Source organism: Girardinichthys multiradiatus, chromosome 20, assembly GCF_021462225.1.
Source record: "Girardinichthys multiradiatus isolate DD_20200921_A chromosome 20, DD_fGirMul_XY1, whole genome shotgun sequence".
Taxonomy (NCBI): domain Eukaryota; kingdom Metazoa; phylum Chordata; class Actinopteri; order Cyprinodontiformes; family Goodeidae; genus Girardinichthys; species Girardinichthys multiradiatus.
Window position 1 is genome coordinate 7,456,358 of NC_061812.1, and position 14,264 is coordinate 7,470,621.

Below are 14,264 nucleotides of genomic sequence, written 5' to 3' on the forward strand. Positions count from 1 at the left end.
CTGTCATCTGGACAAAGCCAGCAGCACTGTGAGGATCATGTTCTTTGATTTCTCCAGTGCATTTAATACAATCCAACGTGATTTGCTGTGTCAGAAACTCCAGAAGACTCAGGTGGAGGCCTCAACAATCTCCTGGATCAAAGACTACCTGACAAACAGACCACAGTTTGTGAGACTGAAGGGTTGTGAGTCTAACCAGGTAGTCAGCAGCACAGGAGCACCACAGGGGACTGTACTCTCACCATTCCTTTTCACTCTGTACACCTCAGACTTCCAGTACAAGACAGACTCCTGTCATCTGCAGAAATACTCCGATGATTCTGCAGTCATGGGGTGGATCAGAGATGGACAAGAAGCTGAGTACAGGAAGGTGGTGGACCGCTTTGTGGCATGGTGTGGAAACAATCATCTCATTTTGAACGTGACTAAAACAAAGGAGATGATTGTAGATTTTAAGAGAAACAGGAATAAGTCAAAAACTATTTCTATCATGGGAGAAGAAGTGGAGGTGGTGGAGGAGTATAAATACCTCGGTGTTCACCTGGACAACAGACTAGAGTGGAGATGCAACTGTGAAGCCATCTACAAGAAGGGACAGAGCAGACTGTACTTCTTGAGGAAGCTTAGGTCCTTTGGTGTTTGCAGCAAGATGCTGCATATCTTCTATAAATCTGTTGTGGAAAGTGTGATCTCTTCTACCATCATCTGATGGGGAAGCAGCATCAGAGCCAGGGACTTAAAAAAGCTCAACAAGCTGATAAAAAAGGATGGCTCTGTTCTGGGGACTCCTCTAGAACCTCTGGAGATCATTGTGGAAAGACGGATTGTTCATAAAATGAAGAACATTATGGAGAACCCTGAGCATCCTCTTCATGAGACAACAGAGTGTCTTCAGTCAGAGGCTTCTTCAGATCTGCTATAAGACGGAGCGCTACAGGAGATCCTTCCTGCCCACAGCCATCAGCATCTACAACGGCTCTTTGAGGAAACCTTCATAATATGAGCTATAACAACATTTAATTTCCCTTTGGGATTAATAAAGTATTTTTGAATTGAATTGAATTTAATTTAATTAAATAGGTCTAGATGGAGGGTTAATGGATTTCAGTCCTTCTTGCTGTCTTGTCTGATTTGTCAGCCAGAAATCATCCAACTCTGAAACAAAAATCATGTCCTGTTTTCTCAAACACAAACTATATCATGCAGTATTGAGAGCAAAGAGGCTTCAGTTTATGAACCGGCTCTCTTCACAAAAGCTTGGGATCAGTGACTGAGCAGATGCTGTTTTTTATTTTTATCTCCCCTGTAAGGAATAAGATCTCAGGTTGAAACAGTTGTTCTAGAGCCAGATGAGAGGATAGAACATTTATGCTGTCAAAAAATCCTGTCTTTCTATGTGTGTTTCAGATATTTACACGCTACGGGAAATGCTACACATTTAATTCAGGCCAAGATGGACGACCGCTACTTGTGACGATGAAGGGTGGAACAGGCAATGGCCTGGAGCTGATGTTGGACATCCAGCAGGATGAATACTTGCCTGTTTGGGGAGAGACTGGTAAGGGCAGATCATATAAATTCCCTCCAGTTTTAATTTTCTAAAGTTGAAACTAACTTTATTTTTGTGATTTCTGATCACTGATCCATATATTTTGAAAAATAAGTCGCAGGAGGAGTCACATCATTTCAGAAATGGAAATGTATTAAATATCAGTGGAAAGAAACCTATCCTTGGGGTTCCCGCTTAATCCATGAGACAGAGCTTGATGAGGCTGGAGTTCTTAAGATGTAATTGTGGAGGCTTGAATCCATTTATTACAGTGAAATGTAATATGCTTTGAATTTGTTTTATCTCCAGAGATTACATGAACCAAAAATTGTATCTGTCAATCAGAAATGTTCCTCTTAGGGATACGTCTACACTCTGGTCTTTGATTGACTTTATTGGCCCACTGCATCCTGTAATCAGCTGAAAAACAGACTGATACTAATATTTTTTATTGAAATGCAATACAGTGCCTTGCATAAGTGTTAATACCTCTTAAAAGATTTAAATTTTTTCACTGTATCACCACTAACCTTATATATTTTACTGGGATTTTATGTTATAGAACAACACAAGGTAGGGCATATTTGTGGAGTGGAAGGAAAATGAGACATAGTTTTATATTCTTTTACAAATTAAATACAAAATGTGTGCATACATTCAGCCCCCCTGAGCCAGTGTTCTGTAGACCACTATTCACTGCAATCCAGACTTTTGGGGTGTGTCTCTTTCACCTTTGCACATTTTAGACAATGTGTAGAGTTGACTTTAGTTGCTTTTAGTAAATACTTCAAGGCATGATTAAGGCGCCTTTTTGCTGCCTCCAAGTGTTTTGTGAAAGAACTGATGCGGTGAGGGGCGTTGAAGTCAGCCTGCCTCTGGTACACTCCTGACTCGCCAAGCCAGGGAGTCACAGGCTCACGTCAGCTGACTTTTATAGGGACAAGCTGGCTTGCTGATTTTTTAAAGAGAACTGCATGGTGAGACTTATGGCATTTTATGCATAGTGCTGATGGCGATAACGCGTGATAGCTCCTGTCTTCCAGCACTGACTGCTTTTTTTTTTTACACTCACAGCTGTGCGGGATTAACCAGAGGCGGCTCGTCTTCAATTTATGGCGGAAATGTTTTATTAAAGAACTTTATGAAGTATCTCATAGATTAACAACATTTGGACAACATGTGCTGCTTATCTTAAATTTGAGAAAGTTGTCATATGGTATATTTTTAAGGCTTTATCTTAAGGGGTACCTGAAGCGAATCAACACTGTTAACACCGTTAACCTGCTTACATCCTTTGTTTTGCTTTGTGTTTTTGTCATGTTGTGTGGTTTGATTGGATCTAGTGTTATTAGTCTAATTTTTTACCATTCCTCTTTGACAAATAGATCAAACTCAGTCAGGTTGTCTGGAAAGCATCTGTGAATAGTTTTCAATTCTTGCCAAAGACTTTCAGTTGGATTTAGGTCTGGACTTTCCAGTTCTGGCTGAATGTTTATGGTTGTTACCCTGTTACCCTACCCTCCAACCCAGACTCATGTTTTTTGCAACCCCAAAGAGGTTTTCTTCCAAGATTGCCCTTTATTTATCTCCATCCATCTTCCCATCCGCTCTGACCAGTCCCTGCTGAAGAAAATACAATCTCCACATTATGATGGTACCAGCACGTTTTACTGTTGAAATTATGTTTGTCACAGTGTTTCTCGTGTGAGCAAAAAGTTTCAATTTTGCTCTCGTCTGAACCGCTTCTTCCACTTTGGTGCCCCCAACATGGCTTATGGCAAACAGCAAACAGGACTTCTTATTGGCTTTTGCTCATAAAGCTCATATTGTGCATGTGTAACAATTGTCCCATTGACACATTTTCCCACCTGAGTTTTTAATCTGTCTTTTAATTTTCTAACTGGTTCACTTTTGAGGCCCATTTGTTGCACTGGATTTTATTAAGGGTATCAGAGTAATTAGGGCTAAACACCAGTGCATAACATATTTTAGATACTGTAATACTAAAATAAATTGATAATCATGCATTATTTAACTTCCACTTTGTGTTGATCTGTCACATCAAATCCAATTGAAATACATTAATGGTTGTGATTGTAATGTGACAAAATGCTGAAAATGTCAAGGGGTATGAATCTTTTTGCAAGACAATTACTGTAAATCAACACGAATCAAAAGAAGAGCAGAACTGTTTGCTGGTCTAGTCAGGTTCAACCCTTCATCTGCAGAGAGGCTTTATAGAGCTCTCACTCTTTGATTTTAATGCAGCTGTAAATGCTTCTGTGTGTTAAATTCTGTGTTTTATGGGAACTATGAAAATAATATCACCAAAAAAGACTGCACTAGTGGTCATCATTAAACAAGAAGCTCAACACAAAAAATGTTTACTGCAATATTTAAATATAAGTCCCAACTACTTAATGCCTTAGTGATTGAATCATAAAATTTCTTGTTCTTCTATATAAGCTTATTGAGTAACTGATTACTTTTTGTAGAGAGGTAAAAAGTATAATTATACAAATTATAATAAATCATTTTAACTTAAACGATTACCCAAATCGTTTAAGAGATCAATGTTTTTTTTAATACTTCTTTTGCACAATTAAATATTTGTCTTCTGTTTCACCGATGTAGGAAGATACCCATGGGAAAACAATGCTGCTGCTTTGCCTAACAACACATTAAACACAGTAGCATACACAAATTGATCCCAACAGAAGCCAGGCTGCCAAAGGCTTTTTGTTTTTTTCAGTTTGACAAATTTTACTTCATGGGCATTGCAGCTCTTATAGTGCACCACTGCAACAGAACAAATGCAATGGCAAAAGAAATAGCACACATGCAGTCTGCATATGTGAACATCACAACAGGACCACATCAAACCCACACACATGCTTTAAAACATGATAGGACCACAAAATCTCCTTAATGTTCTCATGTTTAGACATATCTTACCTGTCTTATGTGTAACCAGCATACATTGCAAAAAATGAAATGTAACAGCAACTTTAGACTTGATTATCTGTGTCCTATATGATTTCTTTAAAGTCAGAGAATTGAAAAGGCTATTGTACTCTATTTTAAAGATAAACAATATGAGTAGGACATCACACAGTTATTTTTCCATGTTGAAAAATAAAAAATAAGGAAAGTCCTAATCACAGTTTTTTATGATATCCAAATATTGTTGACTGGCCAGTAATCAGCTCTATAAAGACACCATTCTTCGATCCGGCTCAGTCTTCTGGGTTACATAATGTGCCATTTTAACCACCGAGAGTTTCTCCTTGTAACAAGAGGAAAAATGGTATCAAACAAATACTTGCATAATTTCATGCAAAACCGAAGAATGTCATTTACCCCAACACCCAACAAATGCAAAATCTTTTCATCCACAGTAATGGCTGGGTTAGAAACTGGCAGCAAGGCTCTGTTGCACAACTCAGATGCAGAATCAAAGCTAAAAACAGTATTTACTTAGTACGTTTCAGCATACAGGGGGCCAGCCAGTGATTCAGGCAAATACCATCTGACAAGGAGAAAGCTGGGATGCTTGTCAGTGAGTGCAGAGGTAAATTTGTTCTAAAGAGAAAACATATGAACGATTTGAAGCCACCACATACGGGAGCAAGATTTTATGATAATTTATCAGTCTCAGGCAGGAGTTCAGGCACAACTTTTCTTTTGAAATTTGTTATATGTTCCCTCATTTGTAGTCTAATCTTTTTAACTGAGTGTTATTATAGAAATGTTTTACTTTTTGTTTTTAAAGCACTGACCTATGATTTGATTCAAGCAAGAATAGAAACGGGACCAACTCATGAGAACAACTCTATTCACATAACATACAATTTATATGAGTGAAAATATTTTGTTGCAACCATCCCTTTTTATTTGCTTGGCTGAATATGCAAACTGTGTTCAAGAAAAACAAATTTGACAGATGTGAAATGTGCTTTTTTTACCTATTATAAAAAACTTCACACAACTCAGGCTTTTGGTGAGTATGATCCTAAAAATGAACATTGTCCAGTTGAAAATAATGTCAAGCCAAAGCAGCTAATTTCTGTAATAATCTGTAAAATCATAACTTTTTCTGCATACCAATATTCCCAATCAAACCTCCAGTATAACAAAAGCATACCTGGATAGAAAGCCACATGATGCAATTCTACCAGTCATGGATTGGTCTACACAGAGCCTGCACCTCCATGGACCTTCAACTTCATAACCGACAGGGATGAAATAAAAAATTAAATGAAAATCTGACATTGCTGTTTGTTTTACCCATATGGAATTAAAACAGTTCTTAAAATTACATTAAATGATAGTGATGAAGCAAATAATTGTGCTTGGCCAATATGAAATAATTTGACTGGAAGGCAAACACACGGTGAGGTGAGAAATATGCATGGGTTTTTAAAACGAGAAAACAAAACAGTAAACAATAAATAATTTATAAGAGACTTAGAAAATATATCCTAACAAGCTCAGGGTATTCTTCCTGTGACAGTTCTGGTAATCTTGTTGATGAAATCACAAAGCAATAGCCATAATAGGTCTAAAGGTATCAAGCTGTAAAGTTTCTGGCATTTAGGGAAAACTTGCCAGCATGTCTAAAGATGAATATATGTCAAGTTTTTACATTTCTACAATTATTATTTCATGCTGCAGGTGGGTGACTAAAGCCAGATAAGAAATTTCAGTGAAATAAGATACAAACCTCAAAGATCTTTCAGTATGCAACATTTCACCTAGAAAAGTCTCATCTGGTTTTGTAAAGAATATTGAGATCCAAAGAGCATCACAGTTCTAAATAAAACTGTCATCGTTTTAACGGCCGACTTAACCCACATGCGGAAGAACACTCAGAGAACAATAAACAGTTTTGGAAGTTTATTGCTAGAATTCTGGAACAGATAATGATCAGGGCTAGCCACGCAGACAGGAACCGGTGGACTGCGAAAAAGAGGGAAACAGATCAGGTAAGTACTTGGTGAGTGGCAGCTAATAGTCTCTGTTTCAGAAGGCTTACGGTGTGCAGGGAGGACTAGATCTGCCAGGGAGATTGCAAATGAGTCTGGAGATCCAGGGCGGCCTCATCTGGGAATCCACCAGAAACTTCCGTGGTCCAAGTAAGCGGATCGTTGGAGGGTGGACTGGGTGCGTGCAGGCGAGGAAAGAGTACTGGAGAACGGACAGCCAGCAGGGACTTGATCCAGATTCTTCTGAAGCAGGGTGCGATAAACCATCAGACTGAGTCAAAGACTGAATATAGAACCTGGACAGAGCGAGACAGAAACGGTGAGTAATTTATCTTAATCAAAGAGACACAAGATTTTCAAAATACAAGATCTGGCCAGGTGATGGTACCGCTGTAGGCAAAACACTTAGGTAAAGAATGCTGGCGATCCGTCCCCTATATACTCTTCCAGATGATCATCAAAATGAGGAACACCTGTCATCTTCCCTCAGCTGCACCTGGTGGTGGAAGAAGGTAAGCAGGAGAGGCAGACTGAAGACTGACACCACCTCCCCCTCAACGGCGGCCACTTGGCGGCCCAGAAGGCCCAGCCTGCGACGACAAAAAAGTCTGAATTAGAGACGGGTCTAAGATAAAGGACCCGGGATCCAGGAACGATCCTCCGGACCATAACCAGCCCAGTTGACCAGGTATTGCCAACTCCGCCCACGTTGACGAGAGGCCACAATCCGACGGACCGTGTAGGCTGGATGACCCTGGAAGTCCCGGGTGGGTGGAGGGGGCTCGGCCGGAGGGCGCTCGGCCGGAGGGCCGAGCGTGCTGGTACGGACAGGCTTGAGCTGGGAAACATGGAAATGAACAGGCAACCTGAGACCGCTGTAGGCAAAACACTCAGGCAAAGAAGTGCTGGGGATCCCTCCCCTATATACTCCTCCACCTGTCGCACCCAGAGACGCTTCCCTCAGCAGCACCTGGTGGTGGAAGAAGGTAAGAAGGAGAGACAGAGACTGCAGACTCTGACAAAAACATTAAATATGTGGTTTTTATTTTCTTTCACTACTCCAGATCTGGGTTGTCTGAAACTAAATAAGGATAAATAACAGTTTACGGTGGTAGATTAATGCATTTCATTATACAAAAATAACATAATAATATCAAAGCAATTCATCAGTTATAAATTGACTTTAAATCCGTTTTTAATTGCTTTGCTGCTTAACATTCTGCATATTAGAAAGCTTACCAGACGAGTGCTCAGTGATGCAGTGCAGCATCAGTGCCAAAAATTCCCAAAATGGGCTATATTTATGAAATAATCTTCCACTTTGGTAAATAATTAGCTTAACAATATTTGCTTCTCTTTCACCCACTCTAACACTGATGCAGTGGAAAACTTTTGATTGTAAGAAATGCATGTGGCCACCTCAACATTACCCACTGTGATTAGGCTGTGAAGCTGCAAGTTAAAATCTGACTGAATAAGAGAAGAAAAAAAAACACATCCTCATGTCATTATACTATTGTTGTTTGCGGCAATTTTGCATATGTGCAATATGGCTTACTGCAAAGGGCACTGTGTTGTCAGGGGGTGGCATAAGAGCTCACCGAAAACAAAAAGTCAATAATGTCTTGAATGAGTTTTCTATTGCTTATTGTCAAAGGGAAGGGAGCACACCACTGTGTTGTTCATAATGTAAGAAATGTAAGAACATACTGTTCAACTGACAAATAACACTTAACTGGATTATTCAATGTTGAACATCTCATTGAACATGAGCTTCTTGAAAACACCATTTGTGATCAATGAAACTTCTGTTTTATTTGTGAAAATACAAAAAGAAACTTTTTCAATCTTATTTTACATTGGGACAACTGTATATTAAAACAAGATTGAAAATGACAATGTATGACCCTGTCCTGAATTGTTCAAAACTGATCAAGCTACCATTTCTTCAAAGCACAGTTTTGATTTGTGAATGCTGATTTCTGAAAGTAAAAGCAATTGAAATTTCTTAGTTAACCTAAAAATACCTGAAATTATCCTTTATTCTCTTTCTCTGTAAACTAGCAATGTGCATGCTGGTCAGAGAAAATGATGCTCACCCAGGGCGGCATTCATTCAATACTGCCACTGAATATCGTCGAAGAACAAAAGGCCACCCTGACTTAATCTGAAGAATTGCATGTAGCTAATGAAACCATTATGTCTTGTGGCTATAGAAACAACTCTGCTCATGAAAGATATATTTGCTCTTTGATTGAGAGTGTTCTTCATGCCTCACTATGAGCAGAAAGCTGTCAACATGGAATGGAAGGTCGAAGTCGACCCACCATTTTTATGCTCTTATCCATCTTGGGGGTTATCCACATGGCTGTAATGACCATGAGCTGTAAGGGTAATATGGAGGCAGATGTTGGGAAGCCAGACAGAGTAAAGTCAGATAAAGATGAATCTACAAAGAGAGTTTTCTTTGTGTCTTTTATTATTATTACTATTGTGCTATAACCAGTGACAGCCTGCATAGAGGACTCATTGTGTGCATAGATTGCAACAATGACAAACAGTTGCCTTTGACATTTTATAGAGCAGCTGCATTTCCTGCTTGCACTAGCACAGTCAGCCAAGCACAACAGCCCTTTAAATTTTAATTTTCTAATACTGGAAAATGTGGTCAGAGCATGTGTGTGACTTAAGAATCTAATACAGTTTATTTCATTTTTAGGGTGGAGCTCCACATTTTTTCTTCTATTTAAAGCTCTGAATGTATTTGGACAGTCTGGATCAGGGTTGAGACACAAAGATTAACCAAATATTTTATATTAAAAGGAAATGCTCCAAACACACATTTTATACATGTCTACATGTCAGACCTTCTGAAATATAACCATGCCTCTTTGGTTCTGCAATCCCTGCTACATGATCCTAAAGCAAACACACGCCTGCGATGTCATTGGATCAACTTGTATGATATAAATGACAGGGTTTGTGGTAAAAAGGGTTTATGGTGGCATGTTTATTGAGGAACTATGATCCAAAACTAAAACTGCATTAGAAAGTGAACTAATTCTGATTCGGTACATTTAAATTATTCTGTCCTTTGGTTCTGCATGTCAGCATTTTACCTCAGAGGAATTTGCCATGTGTTTTTATTAAAGTTTTTGAACTAATTAAAGTCCCAGAGAGTCGCATAAAATGTTATATTTATGAGTAAATTGGAGATAAACCTGGGACTTATTTATTATCTTTCTTTCTAAAAAAAAAAAACAAGAGGGGGTAGAAAATTTATTGATAAAATATTAATAGTTAAGAGTAAAAATTGCTTTTCTAAAGTCTAGTTACTAAAGAAAATATCCCAGCCATGTTCTAGTCTCCAGACACAAAAACTATTCTAGATTTGTACTCATTAGGCTTTGAAGTAATTCAAAGTAAAACTGCAGCTGCTTTAAATAGCAGCGTAACCTTTTTCTTTAATGTCAGTATTCCTAGAAAAGAATAATCTACCATAGCTCCAGTCTGTTCTCTCCTAATGGCATCAATAAAACATTAGAAAATGGGTCTCATTTGTATTCAGCATATTTAAATGACCATGTCCTTTGCAAACAGAGGGGTGATGCGTGCAGTAAAACTGCCACCAGAAAAGCAAAAACTCAATTCTCTATTATTGCAACAAACACAAATTTGGTCTGGAACACAGTCAAGTGGTGATTAGACAGCCTAATTAAGTGTAAGCTACTGATGAACTCAAAATCTGCCAAAAATAATTCAAGTAACAGAAGAGGATCTTTCAACAAGATCAGCTGCTTGTTTAAATAATATTCTTCTCAGGAGAATGTAAAGGTTTTAGAATGGTCCTCCAGAGTCATGACCTAAATTGCACAGAGCACCTTTGGGATTTCATTGAGAAAATAATGTCATCTCAGATTTATTTGCCAACTATCTCATAGACAAAACCTTCCTCAGTGTTCCTACAGCAGATTTCTCTGCATTAAAAATAACTTCTATTCATGTTTTTATCATTTGAAACCTGACAAACACTTTTGTGTTGCATTAGCTAAACTGTTGTGACTGTACTCTGTGAACTTGAGAGGTTGTTTTTACCTGAACAGTACTGATAGATAATACAGTGCAGGGAACATTTTTTTTTTTACCTCTGCACTCACTGACAACATGTTCTCTTAAATGCATTTAATAGGATTTCTAGAAATAATCGATCCCATGTCGGCTGTGATCATCACAACAGGGCTTCTTCTGTCTGCTGCCTAGCAATGCTCTCAAAGCTGAATCAGACCACTTGAAACAAAAATCCGGCACCAAGAATAGAGCTGACGTCCAGTCCATTCAGATTTGATTAATCCTGATTCATTTGGTTAAAATTTGATAGCTAAATAATTTCTACCCTGTATGAAGGAACGGAATACAGAAATGAATAGATGGCGATTCTGTTCTTTAACCATGTAACTAAATGTTATAAATCATGCCTCTGCGAATGTTTTATGCAATTAGTTCTGAATAAAATTACATTTACCTTGAGCTTTAACTTCACTTGTGTTTTGGTTGTGGAATGAAAATTAAATCACAGTTATAGGTGAAATTGCAACATGTTTTGAGTATGACTCAAGTAATCACAACAGAACACACCAAATTAAAATAGATGTCTAAATTTTTATATTTTTGAGACATTTTTTAGACTCATTCCTCACAAGGTTGTCATTTTTTGTCACCTGTGGATAATGAGAAAGTTTGAGTAACTGATGAATACTTGAAGTTCTTTAGCAAGAAATCAAACAAGTGATTGTTATGCTAGCACATGCACAAAGGATGGCAATGACTGAAAGAAGGCATGTGGATTTAATGCAGAAGCTTTCTGTTTTTTATATCTATTTGCAGCTCTCAAGTATTTTCCTTGGCAGCAGAACAAAATGGCTTGGTATTCAGTCTCACTGGACCAATATGTAACAGTTCAAATCTGTCACACAATGTTGAAGCTTTCTTGCTGAACTCCTGCCACAACTCTGAGCTCCCTAATTGAAAATAGTGAGAAAGCCTGGCACTGAGAAGATGATACCGAGTGACAACCAGGAGGAGAAAAGTAGGGGGCGGGTTAGCCGGAAACAGACAGCGTACATCATCACACCAAACTGACTCTCAAAGAAGCTGAATCCCTTTAATTCAACCTGCTAGCAGCATAATTGGTATATTTAGGTCACTATTATTGTGAAAGAAATATGTTTGCTGAAGTAGAGCTTTAAGTCTATGCGTCATTGAGGTGTTTCCCTCAAGTCTGAATTAAAGAGGCCCATCTGTTTGATTTAAAATCTATACAACAGAGTTGTTTGGGAAAGGAAGCTCTCAGCAGTACTGATTTTACTTTATCATCATTTATTTAATAATTTATACATTCACTTTCATTCCTCTGCAGAAGCAAGGCTACAGTGAGGCAGGCATTGTTGTCTGCTAATCTGTTTGGAAAATCCATTCATTTATCCTCTCACTCCTCATTCAAGCTATTTAACCTACAAAAAAATCCCAAAGTGTTTGCCATTCATGAGAAATTATGATGTATGGTGTCATTTAGAATTTGATGAATGGGCAGTGATGGCTTTTCTTCAGCTAAAATAAGACTTTTCTTTTCTGTGGCCAGTATGCTTTCACTCCCCTGGGTCAAACATATTCCAACACTGCAACACCTTTGCACCTTCTGGTCAATAATGACAGCTTTAAGTTAGATGGTGCAGGTCAGTGTGTGCATACAAATCACCATCCCTGTTGTAACTGTCCTAACCTTTTACCATCAACAGATGAGACATCATTTGAAGCGGGGATCAAAGTTCAGATCCACACCCAGGAGGAGCCACCGTTCATAGACCAGCTGGGCTTCGGAGTGGCCCCAGGATTTCAGACCTTTGTTTCCTGTCAGGAACAACGGGTATGTCCTGGAAGAGATCACAAAATGCTGAAAGCATGCTAAAATATCTCTGCATATTTTAACAATAAAAAAACGTGATTGTAGCTTCCGATTTCAAAAGTGCCATGTCAGTCAGTTACTCCTCTATAAGCAATCAAAATAACTGTTTTGGTAATTTTGTATTTTATAGTCCAGATTCTTTTGTTTTTGTTTGTTTTCTACGTTGCAGTTTGACATAAATCTGTAATTAAATATAAGACAGACAAAGAGGAAAATACTAAAATGTGTTTCACCTACTGTTCCATTTAAAACCTAAATAATTTAGTTTTCACCAGTCCACATTCAGGAAATTGTAGAGAAATGGAGGATGTTGAACAACGCTGCCTTCCTTGCTAAAGGAGGTCACCATCACTTAGAAAACGATGTGGCCCGGGAGAAAGTAAAAAGCCAAAACAGTGTAGTGTCTTAGGTAGGTCAACTGAGCTTCACGTGGACAAGGCAGATGGCTGCTGAAATGTTTTGTGAGCTAAAATAGAGCATTATAAAATTTTACGTCAGAGGAAACTAAAACATCCAAATATTCCTTTGGAACTGTGTCACTATCTGTCAGTGTGGTGATAGTATCATGGTTTGCACCTGTTAAGCTTAACACCTTTGATGGAACACCCAATTCTAAAACAAAGCGAGGTTGTTATGTGCTATTTGTTTGGTCGTGTGACAGTGATGCAGAACAGGATCATGGGGAGTTTAACTGAAGCAGAGGAGGAGTCAGCGGTTTGCTAATTTGTTCATGGTGTCGACAGGGCAAATAATATCAGTAAATATCGGTCAACAGCCAAAACAGGAATATCAGATATTGATATCATCCCAAATTTTCATGTTAGTGCTTCCCTACTAGAGACGTTCATTAACGTGTATTAGCTAAATACACTCAGATGTTGATGAAAGATATTTTTTACAAAGACAATGATTTAGTAAATTACAATAAATAAGAACTTTGATTAAAGATGATAGTAAAGACGTGTATGCTCAATTGTTTTTCCAAATTCAAAAATAACTAATTTTTGTTCCGGCAGGCTTTATCTCAAACTCACTGTAGCATAATCTTTGCAGACTCTTTGCAACCACTTACATGTGCTCTGTGACTTCTCAAAAACATTAATCAGCTTATAGATGCAAAATAAAAAATTCTCATTGAACAGTTGTAATATTTCCTATTTGCCTTTAAAATATATCATGTATTAATTTCTGCATGTAAGGTCATAGGATTCTGTACACCAGCGGATAATATCTGTGATGCATCTGCCCTCGATGTATCCTTTCATTGTTGAGTGTGCTTGTTTCTTGCGGTTGTGACATTCCTTCACAGCTCAGGTGACTCTGGCAGGGTTGATCAGATTATTGTCTGTGTGGCAGCAGCTCCACAAATTTATTGACCTCCGTCCAATGCTCTGTTGAATCTTTGTTTTTCATTTCAGGTACTCCTTATTCTTCTGCCTAGGTTTGTCCAATCACCTCTTCAGCTTTTTCTAGCAGTTTTGCATCTTAAATTAACATTTAAAATCATGAATATCTTAATATTTTTCCCCATAAACATTTAACTTGTTTTGTAACTTAAAGCTGTTACTATTATAGGTCTGCAGACTTAAAAACTACTGTCTACAGTATCAGTTTTAACAAAGGTGTAAAAATTGAAAGTAAACAGGAGAGCTGATGCTTTACAAAGAAATGCAATAACTGAGTTATGACCTCATTAATCCTCAGAGTACTTATATAACCCCTACCATGCCTCTAACAGGGAGCAAAAGATGCGTCTGCTCTGGCGCAA

At 38.2% G+C, this 14,264-nt stretch overlaps 1 protein-coding gene and 1 long non-coding RNA gene across 4 annotated transcripts in view; one reads left to right on the forward strand and one right to left on the reverse strand.

Moving 5' to 3' along the window:
• The window catches only part of asic1b (acid-sensing (proton-gated) ion channel 1b), a 238,420-nt gene that overhangs the window by 205,643 nt on the left and 18,513 nt on the right, over positions 1 to 14,264 (forward strand). For all 3 annotated transcript variants that reach the window (XM_047347858.1, XM_047347856.1, XM_047347857.1), the window contains 2 exons: positions 1,408 to 1,558; positions 12,330 to 12,457. In XM_047347858.1, coding sequence (XP_047203814.1) covers positions 1,408 to 1,558; positions 12,330 to 12,457 — 279 coding nt within the window. The remainder of the gene's footprint in view (positions 1 to 1,407; positions 1,559 to 12,329; positions 12,458 to 14,264) is intronic.
• On the reverse strand, positions 6,433 to 7,072 carry LOC124856907. Its single transcript, XR_007035451.1, has 2 exons — positions 6,923 to 7,072; positions 6,433 to 6,830 (listed from the first exon to the last, which is right to left on the reverse strand). It is a non-coding gene; the product is annotated as an uncharacterized LOC124856907 (long non-coding RNA).